This window comes from Folsomia candida, unplaced genomic scaffold (genome assembly GCF_002217175.1).
Source record: "Folsomia candida strain VU population unplaced genomic scaffold, ASM221717v1 Fcan01_Sc007, whole genome shotgun sequence".
Lineage (NCBI taxonomy): Eukaryota > Metazoa > Arthropoda > Collembola > Entomobryomorpha > Isotomidae > Folsomia > Folsomia candida.
Window position 1 is genome coordinate 3528178 of NW_019091199.1, and position 14557 is coordinate 3542734.

General features: G+C 40.9%; 4 protein-coding genes across 7 annotated transcripts; 2 read left to right on the forward strand and 2 right to left on the reverse strand.

Moving 5' to 3' along the window:
- The first annotated feature begins 132 nt into the window (after positions 1-132).
- Positions 133-2510, forward strand: LOC110851981. Of its 2 annotated transcripts, XM_035853971.1 has the most exons (4): positions 133-147; positions 1600-1720; positions 1788-2051; positions 2221-2510. In XM_035853971.1, exons 2-4 carry the CDS (start codon positions 1614-1616, stop codon positions 2381-2383), a joined length of 534 nt encoding a protein of 177 aa, XP_035709864.1. In that variant the 5' UTR covers positions 133-147; positions 1600-1613; the 3' UTR covers positions 2384-2510. The 2 variants fall into 2 exon arrangements, with proteins under 2 accessions (XP_035709864.1, XP_021955622.1); XM_022099930.2 differs by lacking the exon at positions 133-147 and having other exon boundaries at positions 835-1720.
- Positions 2427-5275, reverse strand: LOC110851980 (venom carboxylesterase-6). Its single transcript, XM_022099929.2, has 10 exons — positions 4759-5275; positions 4543-4683; positions 4418-4473; positions 4261-4343; positions 4106-4179; positions 3983-4037; positions 3846-3902; positions 3412-3774; positions 2896-3327; positions 2427-2813 (listed from the first exon to the last, which is right to left on the reverse strand). The coding sequence occupies exons 1-10, from the start codon at positions 4972-4974 to the stop codon at positions 2500-2502; spliced, it is 1791 nt and encodes a 596-aa protein (XP_021955621.1). The 5' UTR covers positions 4975-5275; the 3' UTR covers positions 2427-2499.
- A 654-nt stretch (positions 5276-5929) lies between these two features.
- On the forward strand, positions 5930-10161 carry LOC110852381 (integrin beta-PS). Of its 2 annotated transcripts, none has more exons than XM_022100443.2 (18): positions 5930-6185; positions 6276-6406; positions 6491-6668; positions 6738-6868; positions 6955-7030; positions 7100-7141; positions 7208-7234; positions 7305-7332; positions 7418-7758; positions 7843-8003; positions 8093-8252; positions 8345-8538; positions 8640-8676; positions 8763-8889; positions 8958-8995; positions 9089-9247; positions 9324-9839; positions 9945-10161. In XM_022100443.2, the coding sequence occupies exons 1-18, from the start codon at positions 6009-6011 to the stop codon at positions 10005-10007; spliced, it is 2586 nt and encodes an 861-aa protein (XP_021956135.1). In that variant the 5' UTR covers positions 5930-6008; the 3' UTR covers positions 10008-10161. The 2 variants fall into 2 exon arrangements, with proteins under 2 accessions (XP_021956135.1, XP_035709741.1); XM_035853848.1 differs by having other exon boundaries at positions 5957-6174.
- On the reverse strand, positions 10076-14431 carry LOC110852382 (DBH-like monooxygenase protein 1 homolog). Of its 2 annotated transcripts, XM_035853849.1 has the most exons (13): positions 13823-14431; positions 13616-13751; positions 13434-13528; positions 12419-13366; positions 12211-12357; positions 12001-12125; positions 11806-11917; positions 11669-11723; positions 11450-11576; positions 11285-11372; positions 11121-11200; positions 10709-11025; positions 10076-10616 (listed from the first exon to the last, which is right to left on the reverse strand). In XM_035853849.1, the coding sequence occupies exons 4-13, from the start codon at positions 12665-12667 to the stop codon at positions 10192-10194; spliced, it is 1725 nt and encodes a 574-aa protein (XP_035709742.1). In that variant the 5' UTR covers positions 12668-13366; positions 13434-13528; positions 13616-13751; positions 13823-14431; the 3' UTR covers positions 10076-10191. The 2 variants fall into 2 exon arrangements, with proteins under 2 accessions (XP_035709742.1, XP_021956136.1); XM_022100444.2 differs by lacking the exon at positions 13823-14431 and having other exon boundaries at positions 13616-13781.
- Between the last annotated feature and the right edge of the window lie 126 nt (positions 14432-14557).

Genomic DNA, 14557 nt, shown 5'->3' on the forward strand with positions numbered 1-14557 from the left:
ACCTTGCATGCATGTTGTCAGCTTTAGCGGAAAATCCTTAAAACCATGTACTTATAAACAGGTACTTACTTCCTCCAAACCTAATCAAACCTCATAAACAACTGATACGTAGGAATAAAGAATCAAGATCAGATCTTATCCGATAAGGTGACACAAAAAATTAAAAGATTTTAAGCCAATTTACGTGAATATATATTTTTAAGTAGTACAAAACACAGAAGTTGAAAATTATGCAGGGTATACAGATGACAGACATAAACGTAATTTATTGTACGAAAAACATGTATTACAAAGTAAAAAATATTTCATGCCCACTTTAATAATTTAAATTCATGGGAATCAAATTTGTAATTAATGGTCAGATTAATTTGGTGAGTGGTTGTAATGTTAACCCATCGCACGTACTTATCCAGCCAGCATCCAGCTACGTGCATGCTTATTTATACATTGCTCGTTACGAGCAAAAATCAAAATTATTTATGCATGTATCCTGAATATTCAATCCAAGAACATAATTAATTATTGTTCTCTGTAATGATACATTCATTGCAATCTTGTTGCTGAGACTATTGTGCAGAGTATTTTTTAAACAACGACGAGTTGAGATATCACCATCATCATGATTTGCAAAACAGGTGCATCACTTTATGTAACATGTACAACAAATTCGTCAAGTTATTTCTAGAGCCAATGACGATCGAGAATACGGTTTAATCCGGTAATTTCTGAGAATCGCGAATCAAATGCTGTGGTCCAGAACTTGTTGTTTTCTTGAATTCGTGCATGAAAAACTTAAATTGAATGGGAAGGTTTTAAAAGGCTCTCATTGTTGGGAAATATTCTGGAAAAAACTGGTGTGAACTGAATCGCCCTTTCTCCAAATCTAGCAACAACACGTCCAAATCGGACAAACCTTTTGTGCAGCGGGGGGCAGCAAAAAACAATTGTGGTGTTGCTGACTGGAATTGGCTGGAGAGTTCACCTCCCAATAGATTACACAAGTCAATCAATGACACTTTTCATGCAACAACTAATTTATTGACGGTTCCTCTTTTTGTCCGATGTGCATGCACTTTTTTGCAGGTTTTTTTCATTGTCTCCTCCACACCTCGAGCAAGTGATCAAAGTCATCATTGCTTTATGTATGTGTTGTAGAAGTCCATCGATGAGGACGGACCATAAATAGATGGACGACGGGCCGTAATGGACGTCACCACGGCCGTTGACGTGCTTCAATGATACGACGACAACGACGACAAGCTAAACTGCTGAATAGAATATATGCACTCATGTCTCAATTGGGGTTACTTGACCCAACACTGAACTACTTAATGTGGTCAAACAATTAGCACATATTTGATACCGCAACTTTATGCCTAATTGTTGAATTAACACTTTATTAATTGCACTTCTTGTGTCCTAAATAATAATTGTGCTGGCCCACTATGGGTCAGATATTTGAACGTACTTCACTTCTTTATACCTCATCTAGAGCACTTACTCGAATTTTTTTGTTGCATGCGAAAATTTGAAAGGATATTTTTTCAGAAATGTCCCTTAAGAGATATAATTTCCTTATATTTATTCCTTTATTGCTAGTCGTATACAGCGCCATGGTCATAAAACCAAGTGTCGCACAAGGTTTTGATGCAGGACCAGCCGACCCTCTCCAGTTTGGTCTTATCGATCCTGTGATACTCGAACTGGGGGCGACCTATTTGTAAGTATGATGTTTTATAAATGATTTTTTATGGTCGCCGCATTTTCATATGTATCGGAAAACATAGGTACATCGCCCCATTCGTCGTCTTCGTCATGGGGATTTTGGTGGTGCCTGCATCGCTTGTGTTCCTCTTTCTCATAATTCTGCCCCTCTACGTCCCCACGTCGAGCACGGAGGGAGGTGCTCGCAAGTTGAGTCATTCGGGACGTGGAGGAACGTCACCCTTTTCACGGAACGCAGACTGTGTTAATCGAATCATTTGCGAAATGTCAAACAGAAATCAAATTGAAGAGAGAGGAATCCAGAGAACCAGACAACCAATCGTCAGGTAGCAATAATTTGTTATATAAATATCTACATACATCTGCCATGTGTATATATGTATGTGTGCATATATATATACGTACATAGCATGGCTAACCGTCGCAACTTTTGATATTTACTTTGTTAAATTTTATCCGTTTTTACATTCTGCTGACTGATTTTGTTACGTGCAGAGCCTCTCCGACGACCCAGTACAATTATTATACCGACCGCCATGCTAACATTGAAGGAAGTCCACGAAAAAGAAAACTTTTCCAAAATTCTCCCTGTGTCCGATTTGTCTGTAAACCTTACGATCTATTCATCAAAATAAGGAATTCGCTGCGTGGTTCTTGATTTCAAGTTGTCGTATAATTATCCTCAGTCTCTGACACTACTAGTCATTTGTGTTATGTATCCACTTATTTATTATTCACATTTGTATTGTTCATAAAATTCCATAATAAAGCTTATCATAAACCTACTTTAATATTTTTTCTTATATTTAACGAATCCCAAAAAGCTAAACTTTGTTTGGACGGTTCTGTAATCATTTTTGGTTTTAAATCTAATTGCATTAACCGTAGGGGTTTATCGGAGACTTGCGGAACCCAAGCTTGACCCATAAATTCTAGTTTAGGTTCGGTCTGCTTCGCGTCCAGTTTCACAAACTGCATGATAAGGTTGATAATTTTCTTGGAAAACTCATAGTCACGACTTCCCTTGGGGACTGAGGCCAAAAGTGGGACGTAAAACTGCATCGCCAATTCATCTCCGTGACAGGCTCCTGGATCAATTACAATAATTTACATTACAAATTGTAGACTGCGCGAATCAATATGACTTGTGCATTTTGCTGTTTCTTTTACCATATCTTGGAATTTCGGCACCCATGAACGTGACTTTGACCCAATTTGCGATCCTGGACCAAATAATTTCGACGAGTGGATGGAATAATTCTCCCTTGATGGCGAGGAGTATCTGATCCAGCCCAAATTCACCTTGATATGTGTAATAATAGAGGAAGAGCGGGGGTGATTTCGAGGTGAGTGCTTTGGTATGGCTCGTCGCCCCCTTGTGAAAACCGTGCTTGAAAATCCCGTCACTAAAAAGGTTAGTGAGGTTTTCAATTTGATTCCACGCGTTTTCTGGGTCGAGTCCATCTCCTCCTTTGAGATAGAATCCCTTGATTTGTTCAAATATGGCAGGGTCCACGTCGTCCCGAATCACCAGCAAATTTCGTAGCGACTCTGCCCAATTGTTCGCCAATTGTCTTGCAAATGTCTTATTGGCGACGATTACTGTGATACATACAAATATGCAAATATGCTACACGCTAAACTCTCTGCTAAGGTAGCTATTTAACTAAAAACTATTTAACTCACCCGATGAGAGGAGTAGACCTTCTGCCGAATTTACACCCGTCATAAAAGGAATTTGATTAAATTGTCCACTCTCAATAATTTTTGTTGGGTCTTCAGTGAGGAACGACTTGCCATCGCCAATCTCCTCCTCAACCGTGGGGAAGAACATGGCAATTGTGGGGTGGAGTTTGTCGATGCATTCTTTGTGTATGGAGACCAACTCTAGTGCATCCCGAGATTTGAGACATTTCACCATTTCTCGAGTATCCTCCGTCGGACAGTTGGCTTGTGCAGCAAATCTTTTGGCTTGTTTAGCCGGATTTGGATAGACTGCCCAAGCCATGGATGCCAAGCCACTCTGAGAAATAGCTTTATGGAAGAGCCCTGAAAAACGAACGTGATTCTTATACGTCATGTCGTGCATCTTTACATATATTACTTGATAGATTATTAACCTTTGCTCATTGGGGAAAGCATTTGAAAATGGGTCGACGCTCCACCAGCCGACTCGCCTGAAACGGAAGGGACAAATAAAATTGGCCAATTAACCTTGAAATGCGAACACAGAGTAGGTATGCATTTATTTATGTACCGAATAAAGTAACGTCTTTTGGGTTTCCTCCAAACTTTTGAATGTTATCTCGGACCTGGGTTAACAAATGCGAAAATATTAATTAACTACGACTGCTAACAATTTTGCTTTAACGTTAAATACCCATCGTAACGCCATGTTTTGATCCTTAAGTCCAGCATTGCCTCTGACGACACCGTCCCCCGTGTTTAGGAAGCCTTGAAATATGAGAAGATGGTGTATTTCAAGACGGACAACTTATTTACATACAAGAAGACAAAACAAGTGAAAATTTATACCAAAACTGGAGAGACGATAGTTTACAGTGACCAAAACCACGTTCTCGTCCATAAAATAGTCTGGACGGTATATGTTACCAGTTCTACAAATAATTTTTGCAACTCTCATTTTACACTGTATTTTCTCAGTTTGATTGAGTCAAGAATTGACAATTACCCAAAGGCAAAACCACCGCCATGCAGCCAAACAATGACCGGTTTGGAACCATCCAGCTGAAAATCATTAGAAACAAATCAATAAATAACCCATCGATTGAAGTTCGTCACCCTGAGTCGTGATACCTTTGGAGTGTGAATATTGAGAAAAAGGCAGTCTTCCTTCCCCACAACCTGATTCATCAGAGTGTCCACCTGAATGCACTCTGCGCCCAACTTGGTAGCGTCCCTTACACCCTCCCATTTCTGCACGAGAGGTTCTGGCGGCTAATAAGCAAAAAATATTGTTAACAGCTAATTACAGTATTACTTAGTAATTAGCTCGACATTTCTTTTACTCACTTCGTAACGCAATTCCAAAAGTGGTGGTTTTGAGTAAGGTATTCCCAAGTATTCGAGGTAATTTCGACCGTCTCTCGACTGCGAAATCCGTCCTTGCAGTTTTCCAGTGACAATTTCCACCACGGGAGATTTCACCGGGGAAGGAAATAAGTAATACGTCCCGACCAAGTAGGCTGCAATTCCGACGACAATGGACAGCACGAGTTTGTACGCCATGAAGAATGAGTAGTTAATACTAGTTGTTTTTTTTAACAACTGGACAACTTTGACAGAGCAACAATATCAGAATGAAAAAGTAGCAGATCAACTTGTGTCCAAAAAGTCAAAGAAGGAACATTGCTTATTTGTGGGTTAATCGATATCGCATATACCATTCGGCAGCATATGTAGTCGTGTGCATGTCATGACTCTCTCTCACACATGATCGTAATCTAAACAGAGTTGTTTTAACACTAATAATTAAATGTCAAGGGCATGTATGTATAAACCTCCATTGATATAATTGCACTGCGAGAGGCATTAGTTTATTCCCTCCAGTAAGAAGTATTATTGGCGTCGATTGGTGCATGTGGATGCAACGATGATACATAAATGCATAGGAGGCAGTGTTGATACAGTGAATTGGCACATTTCTTCTTTTTTTGCAGTGATGACATTATAACTATGTGCGTTACACAGTGGCATTACTTGCCGAGTATGTGCATTGCATAGTACTGTATGCGAGAATTATGTCCAGTCCAGTCAAGCCACTGGTCAGTACAGGCATATAGGTATTTATGTATGATACTCGTGTAGTTAATTACTGGCCATTGTGGATATAAGACACTTATTTTAATGGAGAAAAATGTACTAAATTATAATCTGAGATCTTATATCGACATATCGTAAACTCATGTACATCACAATAAATAAATAAATATGTATACTAAATTATGCCAAAACAATAAAATTAATAAAATTTTAAATTTTGAATAATGAAGATAAGGTATTATTTCTGAAGCTCAATAATTTTTACATCTTCATCGCTTAATGAATACAAATGGTTGTCCGATGAGTAATGCGTATGCAATTAATTTTTACGCAGGAGAACCACATTTAATTACTGATATTACAGGAAACCTATTTGACCACAAAAGCAACATAGTCTCTTTATACTATATTAGTAGTTCTTTTATCATCCTAAATGCTTCGACACTGCATAAAAAACTACGAAAATTATATTGTAATCATAAAAACGAACATCAGGAATCATGATAAAAAAACGAGTCTCTTTCATCCTTCCAGCTCTTATCGTGCCAATTTTGTCAATTTTATTACGCCCAGGATCTGGTCAACAAATCTTGTTCGATGAAGCCAACAACTGTAAACTTCTCACTGCCTGCAACGACTGCATTGGAACCGAAGGATGTGTCTGGTGTACGAATCATGTTCGTTGTTTAACTTCACTTTTATATTTATGCTCATAAATGCACTTAAAATGTATGAATGGTGTTATTTTTCGTTTTCATTTTGAGCAGGAATTTGAGGCAAAGGATTCCTCATTGAAAAGAATTCCGAGATGCGACCGTTTAGAAAATCATAAGAAACGAAAGGATGGATTTTGTGGGTCGAACCAGTTTTTAGAAATACCACAAACCACACAGTTCATGTATTTGAATATTTAATATTACACGTAATACATATGTACCAAGTTTTTCGTACTGTAAATTTTGGTGCAAATATTTATTTACAGCGATAAAAGACTCCCCGTACATCAAGATCAAAAGGTTCACATAAGTCCACAAGAAGGGCGTGCCCAACTGGCCGTAGGACTTCCGGTTACATTCGAGATAGATTACCTCGAGGATGCCGATAAGCAACTTGACCTGTACTACATCCTCGATTTGTCACACACCATGAAAGATGACAAAGTATTTGAGCATTCGCAGAAAAGGCAGGAACCCAGTACCAATTGTTCTCTATTTGTTACACGATTGTAGGACACCGTGGCCTCTGAAAGTCACCGATTAGCGAACGAGTTGAAACACAAACTAACTAAAAGTGTTCGCCTTGGGTTCGGATCCTTCGTGGATAAACCGGTCATGCCCTTCGCATCCTATAGCCAAATCAAGTTAATTAATCAATCAATTAGTAATTACATAGTAATTGCAGCAATGTTTACAAATTATTAAGATTCCCATTTACCCATCTATTCAGTGAACGACAGGACTTCGTGAAACCGTACGGGTTCAGAAATCATCTCTCCCTCACCGAAGATATTACTGCGTTTCAAGTACATTTCTATTTTAGTGGATCCTTTAGATTTATTAATTATTCTTCAATCTGCCCCATTTATTTCCAGAGAGCTGTTACTGCTTCAAAAATTTCCGCAAACACTGACATGGTACCAATAACTTGATTTGATTGACAATTAATTAGTAATTAATTTAAAATAATTAACACAACCAAGGCGGAGGGAGGGCTGGACGCAATCATGGTTTGTATTTTTACAGTTTTTTAAGTAAAAAAAGTACGTATGCATGTTCCTAATAAGTATTTCATCTCAGCAAGCAATTGTGTGCAATAATGAGATCGGTTCGTACCACACAATGAATAAAAAGGTCAATGATTGCTCGATTATGTGGAATTACATGTACACACGTAGGTTGATTTGTCTCAGGCTGGAGGGAGAATGAGACTCACAAACTGATCGTGATGGCTTCGGACGGGCCATTCCACATCGCGGGGGACGGGAAGCTTGGGGGGATCGTGGAGTACAACGACATGGTCTGCCACCTGGACCAGGCTGGCTACTACACCCATTCGACCCTCCAGGACTACCCCTCCGTCGGACAAATTAACCACGTTGCCAAAAGGAGCAAAACGTACATCATATTCGCCGTGACGGAGGATCACTTTGAGTTGTACTCTCAACTGAGTAAACGGATCGACAAATCCACGGCAGGACGGCTGAGAAGCAATTCGGACAATGTGGTCGAACTTGTGAAGAATCAGTACAACGTTCGTGCGCTATACACAATCCGTATTAAATTTCCTTCAGTTCATGCTTTTGCACTAATCTGATTGCGATTTGGGTCCAAACAGAACATCAAAGGTACAGTTGAACTCACTGCCGCGGTGAGCAAAGGATCATCCCAACTTCTCAACTATATCGACATCCAGTACTCATCCCAGTGTGGGAGCGATGGTCGTTGGGTGGTCAACTCGAATATTTGCAAGAATGTTGGACCTGGAAAAACTGTCAAGTAATTTTAACTGCTAACCTAAAATTTGAGTATCTACTAATATTTTCTTAATATTATAATATTATAATCTTCTGTACGGATTATATCAGATTCCGAGTCAGTCTAAAATTACAAAAATGTCCTCCCACCCAACGCGATGGAGAAATAATCTTTACAACTTTCGACCTCACGGAGAGAGAACAATTCCGAGTAAAATTTAACCTAGTGTGCGACTGCAACTGTACAAAAACTCTGCTTCCCTCAGACAATGTATAAATCTAAATCGTACAAGATTTACTATTTACCAACCTCATCACATAATTCAATTAATAAATAATCGGCATTTTTGCTTTAACCTTTAGAACAAGTCGCTTCTCACATCCATTTGCAGTGGTCACGCGAAACGACTTCAGTGTGGGAAATGCGTTTGTGATGAGGACCATAGCGGATCAAACTGTGAATGCACAAAATCGCGAATAGGTGTGGTGCAGGAAAACAGTGGAAATCGTACAGGTTGTACAAAAAATGGGGAAAATGAGATTGAATGCTCAGGAAGGTAAGCACATATGTGTTGTATGTGGTTATGCAATATTGGCCTTTAATTATATTTATCGGACATAATGAAGGTTTTTCTTAATTACTTTTTGTTACGAACAGGGGACAATGTGCTTGTGGACAGTGCGATTGTTCACAGGTAGAAAAATTAATATCTACTAAGCTGCCGAGCTCCGCATATGTATCGATAAATCATATTTTGCACTATTACTTTTCTGACATCAGGGTTGGGGCGGTCAATTTTGTGAATGTGACCAGACAAAGTGTCGTCTTAATCCGAACAACGAGTATGAGCGTGAGTGTGCAAACGGGAAGGGAAAGTGCGACTGTGGGCAGTGCATTTGCAACCCAGGTGTGACATAAATTGCTAAATTTACCCATGAGCTTCCTAGCACAATTAAGTACATTTGTATTAAAAAGATCGTGGTGGAGACAAATGCCAGTGTCCAAAGCAGCAGGTACTTATATATTTACTGCTGGAAGAAGATGCACTTACGAGTACTTGAGTAAAGTAATCAAAATATTAGAAATTAATTTTCACTGATTTTCAGACGACCTGTGTCGAGCCTGGCAGCACCACTATTTGCAACGGGAACGGAGATTGTTCCTGCTCAAAGGGAGACAACAGCTTGGACGCGTCTGTAGATTGGCAGTGGTCATGCTCACTCTGCAAGCCTGGCCACTTTGGAAAGTATTGTCACGTTTGCAGGGTAGTCCTAATCGGCATGATACTCTTATTTATACGGATTTAGACAATATCTCTGGTATCGTATATTTTTTACGCAGGGTACAAACTGCACATCAAGAGGAAGGTCTAGCGCACGGTGTGAAGATCCTAAATTAATCTCGTGTGTTCAGTGCCACGTGAACCACCACTTGAATGGCACTTGGACTAAAGGAGTGTGTCACACCCTTTGCGAAAAGGGTGGAAGCAAGGACAAAGAAACCATGATTAGTCGTGGGATTGTCCGATACGATGCCACGATGTCGTCCTCATTGAGTGACCATGAAACTGGTGAGAGCACCATTTGTGACGTGCCCTTCAATGAGACGTGCTCTGCTACAATTCTCTACGAGTACGAGTCGCTGGAGCAGAATGAAATTGGGGTGAAGGTCGCCATCGGGAACATGCTTTATTGTCAAGCTCCACTAAATTTTCTTCCGTACATTTTATACGCCGCCGGTGGAGTGATACTTATTGGGCTGATGACCCTCCTGCTCTGGAAACTCTTTACATTTATGCTGGACACTCGTGAATTCCATAAATTTGAGAAGGAAAGAGCGGCTGCAAAATGGGCAAAAGTAAAATCACATTATTGTATATATACAGATATATATATCTGTATGTACATCCGTCCGTGCATACGTATTGCGATCATGCATTTGACTATTTTGACTAATTTTTAGGGAGAAAATCCATTGTATGCGACCCCGATGTCAACTTTTCAGAATCCAGCCTATCGAAACTGATCGCCTATCCCAGCAGATTTTCTTCCTACTTATTACATGTAAAAATAAATGCATGTATAGAAGCATAATTTATAAAATTTCCAAAAGTTTTCACTTAATGTATTCGAGATAGTATATGTACATATTTTATTTGAAATGAAATTTTGAAAACTCATCCCACTTGGTAATTTTCGATTTGATTCTACTATTTTGTCGCTGCACAAGAATCGACAGGCTGCCATTCCGGGTAAGGTGGGTAACTGGTCCTGGCCTTGCTCTGGCCTTGCTTCGGAAAGCATTCCAATTCGTGATACCCGTAACGATGCATATTTTGATACTCTGCTCTCATCTCGTCCGTCCAATTTAATCCTTGAATGACACTGGTGAAGGACTGGCCTGCATATTGTGGTGGACCTGTGACTGTGGGGTCCTCCTGCCACTCCCCTTCCAGCTCAACACTCTCCACACCCAGAAATTGGAGCAAACGACCCGCTGGCATTTCACTGTTGCACATGGCGACTTCCGGAAGGTTTGGGTAGTAGAAGAAGTAGGCCATGCACATCTCTTCTCGCGTCGACCTCCCACCGATTGTAGCTTCCCCCTCTTTCCACGTGGAGTCGTACAAACACTCTGCGCAGTTCAATAAGCATCAATGCAAAATCTTGACTCATCCTTCACCACCAGTAGAACCATAATAACGGGAGAATTGAAATCATCCTCACCTACGGTGATATGGTCCCCTGGGAGCAGGCTGAACTCCTCCCTCAGCAGTCTGTTCTGCTGATAGTTGAAGTCGAAGTGGGCGTCATGTAGGACCCACTCGAGTTCTTCCCCGTCTCGAAACAGCCGGACCTTCATTCCTCTCGCAGAGGTGTGTGCGTGGAACAGAAATGCGAATACCTGGAGACCTGTTGCAGGAAAGTTGTTGGTGCACCAAGGGCTACAATGGGCCACTTGTGTGAAATTGACAGAATTTGGAGGAATCATCTGAGTATACGAGACCACGGACCCGACCAGCAGATAACCGGCGTCATATTCTCTGTAATGAGATCACTTCTTCATAATTGTTATTCCACCACTAATTGTACGTATGCAAATACATAAGATTATGTAGACATTCAATATGTAGCTCACCGAAGCTGATCGGTATAGTAAATCTGGTAGCCCATTTCATACGCAATATTGTCCAAGGACTGTGGGTTGTCGTAGTGCGCCTTTTTTCGAAGAAACGGCATTAATTTGTTTGCGCTTTGGTTTTATAAAAGAAAATAACGAATCAGCATTTGGACCTCACCTACCTCTAGCATAATGTAAGTGTTCGGTTCAAAAGGGAACCCAGCATGCTCAGGAAATAGGGTAATTTCCCCTCCAAGAACCCAACCCAACCTGACAAAAATTAAATAGCGTCACCAAAATAGTGATGTAGTTAGTGCCAAAATAAATTAAAGGCAAAAAATACTAACTCGATTAGGTCACAGTAATGCGCAGGAAAATCGGGTTTCGCTGGATCTGGAGCATAGCAATCCCGTCCCTCGTCACCAACCCACTTTTCAAAAATCAACTCAGGGTCATCTGCCCGACAGCCATAAACTAAAAAATATTTTCAAACCAAATACATCAACTTATCATAACGAAATCGAGGTAAAGTACCCCGAACTAAAATAAATCAGTTAAAAACTAACCGTCAACGTGGTGGGTGTGCCGCACTGCGACATCGTTCGGCAGAAAGACATCAAACTAAATATACAATCGGGGTGGATCATGAGAAAAATAATCATACATCGACCAAAAGTAAGCACACTTTTCAGTACGCACTCACTCCAATCATGTGGTGTGTCGTCGTGAAGTTGGGCGTCTTGTGGATCGAGCACCAATAAGTCGTGGGTCTGGCTGGCACAGTGATCGTATTAAACGCGTTCCAAACTTTATACCTACAGCAAACCAACCAACAACAAAACATGTCAACAACACTTGACCAGCGTAATCAGAACTGATAAAATGTACACCCACTGACTTTGACAGATCTGGAGAGGTGTGGGTTGGGTCAAGCAGGTTTCGTAACTTTGTTCCGCGATTGACTCCGTGATACTGAATAACATCGCTAGCTCCCCAACTCCAAATCATTTTCTGGGTGTCCATCTGCACATTTATCATTAATTACCAGTTTTAGCACACTCTTCAATAAATTGCTGACTTGTGGAGACAATTATTTAAGACCTTTTACCGTGATTATCCAATCGTCGCCATCGCAGGTGTTCAACTCTCTCCAAAACTTTAATGTAGTGTGAGTATCGTTTTCTGCGGCGGAAATTAGAAACCAGTCCTGCGACTCGTCTACGATTGGAGCTTGAGGACCCACGCCGTGATAATCCTGCACCACAAAAACTGTTAAAATATCCCACGACGGTATCCCATATTAATAAACTTGTTACCATAAAATATGGCGTCCCATCACTTCCCACGCCCCCAATCACAATATCCGCTGAAGTCATGCCACCCGTGGGAGAGAGACCGAAACCCACAAATCCTCTCGTCTCAACGACAACTTCAAACGTGACATTTCCACCGGAAGTGGAAGAGTCGTAGTCCCACGTGACGGAGTACTCGGGACTGAGGACCAAAGCGTGACCTCTCCCAATAACGGAAAGCAAAAGCACTACCAACAATCTAATCCTGCACATTGTAATTTTTGTTTATGCTCTCAGTGTGCTGGCTAATTTTGTACTGCGGGTAACCTTTTTTATCCTGGTAGCCACTTGATGGGACGAAAATGATACGAAATTCCCCTTATCACAAATCAATCTGACATATACAATAGCCAATTGACGAATGTGGCTATATCTGTCTGATATTGTATAATTAGTGATACAATGGTGTGACAAAGCGTGCACGTTCTCCCTCATTTATCAGGATTAAGATGCCTATTATTTTACAATTTACCAACTTTATTCATAATACTGAGCAGCAAAATGACGAGTTTTGAACTAAATATTTATGAATACACATTTTATGCATTAAGCGACACGACTTGGTTCTGTCGAATTTATCAGAATTCCATCCACCTCATCCGCCACCTCATCCTCAGTCCCATTGCCAAAGGGGGGCCTGACCCCACTGCTACTGAAGCTTTTGAGGATTCCAAGATCCATGTCCTCCGTTTCGGGATGAATTTTGGGATGGAAGAGTAAATTGAGGGTGCACCAGTACAGCACGCCCCTCCACACGATGTTGACCACCACGATGGCACAGTTGTGCAGAGTGGACCTCTTCATGCGGTGTTGGGGGATGCAACATTTTGTCAGAAAAAATCCCAGCACCCAGTGAAGCATAAGGAACACGGGATAGTTGAGGCACCACATGAGGACAAAGAAGCCTTTCACCTGCATCAACGTAGATTATGATGCTGTAAGAACCAAAAAAGTCGTGTCCTATATTAGAAATGCATACCTCAAACACAAATGATCCCGTCCCAATGCAGAGGACGAACGACAAAATTGCTTCGTAGCTTATCAAAATCATTCCAGCAATTTCCCACAAACAATCTGTTCAGATAATAACAAATTCATTAATTTTAAGTTTGTGCAATAGAAACTTTTAACGAATAACAGCAAAAATATCGCAGTCATTACGTTTTCTGTGACCTCGATGATAGGCGACGGACGTGGGAGGGGGAGGGTGGTGGTCCAAGTCCTCTCCCTCCTCCCCATCTTCCGAGTGGTGAAGGAGAAAGTGACAAATGGAGGTGAGACGAGTGATGGAGTAGATCTGCAAGAGTGAGAATAATTCGCAAGTCCAACTATTTTCAGCCTAATTTTTTATGTATGCCTGTTCCTCACCAATGAAAACCAAACGAGACAATTCGTCAAAATGAATATAAAATTACATGATAACATCCCACAACTCCAATAATTATCAGTACTGTGTATTGAGTAAAATTCCGGGGAAGTTGAGACAACTTTCTCCGGGGGTGTAGTCGGATGCACAAGTGTTTCCATTAGGGTGATTTGTAAAATATGCAGTAAAATGTACCACTTTCACGAATGGTGTGGACTTCATGCCGAAGTATTGATACGCACCCACCCACCACTTTCACTCAAATAAAAAGTGAGTCAGAGTTGTCCCATGGATTTCAGCGACATAAAAACGAATCGCAGTGACGACCACGATGATGACGACGGTTTCACTCCAGCTCCGAGAAACAATTTCCGCCAATTCTGAGCAATATAATTCTTAGAAAGCTGTGTAGAAGGATGGCTTTTCTGATGAAGTTCGTGCCTCTGCTCCAACTTGGCCTGGTGTGGAACCAACGATGGAGAGATTATCGGGATCAAGAGAGGAAATCACTAGAACAAAATGAGCATGCATGACATTGGGAGCCCGTGAGAGATTAGGTGAAGGGATCACCGGACGTTTGACATTATTGCATGCCGTTTACGTTGGTGGTGAAAATGCCAATGTCACACGTTCAGAAAGTAGATTATACATTCGTTCCTCATCAACCAAAATCGATACCCCACTTCAGTCCAGCGTAAAGAGAGCGAGCGGCAATAATGTCGACTGCGTACTTGTCG

Bases quoted from the DNA above. Each gene is read 5' to 3' on its own strand.
- LOC110852381 (XM_022100443.2), top strand. From the start codon at position 6,009: ATGATAAAAAAACGAGTCTCTTTCATCCTTCCAGCTCTTATCGTGCCA. The intron at 6,407-6,490 runs GTATTTGAATAT...ATTTATTTACAG, and splicing joins CCACAAACCACACAGTTCAT to CGATAAAAGACTCCCCGTAC. The intron at 8,004-8,092 runs GTAATTTTAACT...GGATTATATCAG, and splicing joins GGACCTGGAAAAACTGTCAA to ATTCCGAGTCAGTCTAAAAT.
- LOC110851980 (XM_022099929.2), bottom strand. From the start codon at position 4,974: ATGGCGTACAAACTCGTGCTGTCCATTGTCGTCGGAATTGCAGCCTAC. The intron at 4,180-4,260 runs GTATAAATTTTC...TCATATTTCAAG, and splicing joins CTATCGTCTCTCCAGTTTTG to GCTTCCTAAACACGGGGGAC. The intron at 2,814-2,895 runs GTAAAAGAAACA...TAATTGATCCAG, and splicing joins TGCCGAAATTCCAAGATATG to GAGCCTGTCACGGAGATGAA.
- LOC110851981 (XM_022099930.2), top strand. From the start codon at position 1,551: ATGTCCCTTAAGAGATATAATTTCCTTATATTTATTCCTTTATTGCTA. The intron at 1,721-1,787 runs GTAAGTATGATG...CGGAAAACATAG, and splicing joins GAACTGGGGGCGACCTATTT to GTACATCGCCCCATTCGTCG. The intron at 2,052-2,220 runs GTAGCAATAATT...TGTTACGTGCAG, and splicing joins ACCAGACAACCAATCGTCAG to AGCCTCTCCGACGACCCAGT.
- LOC110852382 (XM_035853849.1), bottom strand. From the start codon at position 12,667: ATGTGCAGGATTAGATTGTTGGTAGTGCTTTTGCTTTCCGTTATTGGG. The intron at 11,577-11,668 runs GTTAGTTTTTAA...AATATTTTTTAG, and splicing joins GCACACCCACCACGTTGACG to TTTATGGCTGTCGGGCAGAT. The intron at 10,617-10,708 runs GTGAGGATGATT...TGAACTGCGCAG, and splicing joins AGGGGACCATATCACCGTAG to AGTGTTTGTACGACTCCACG.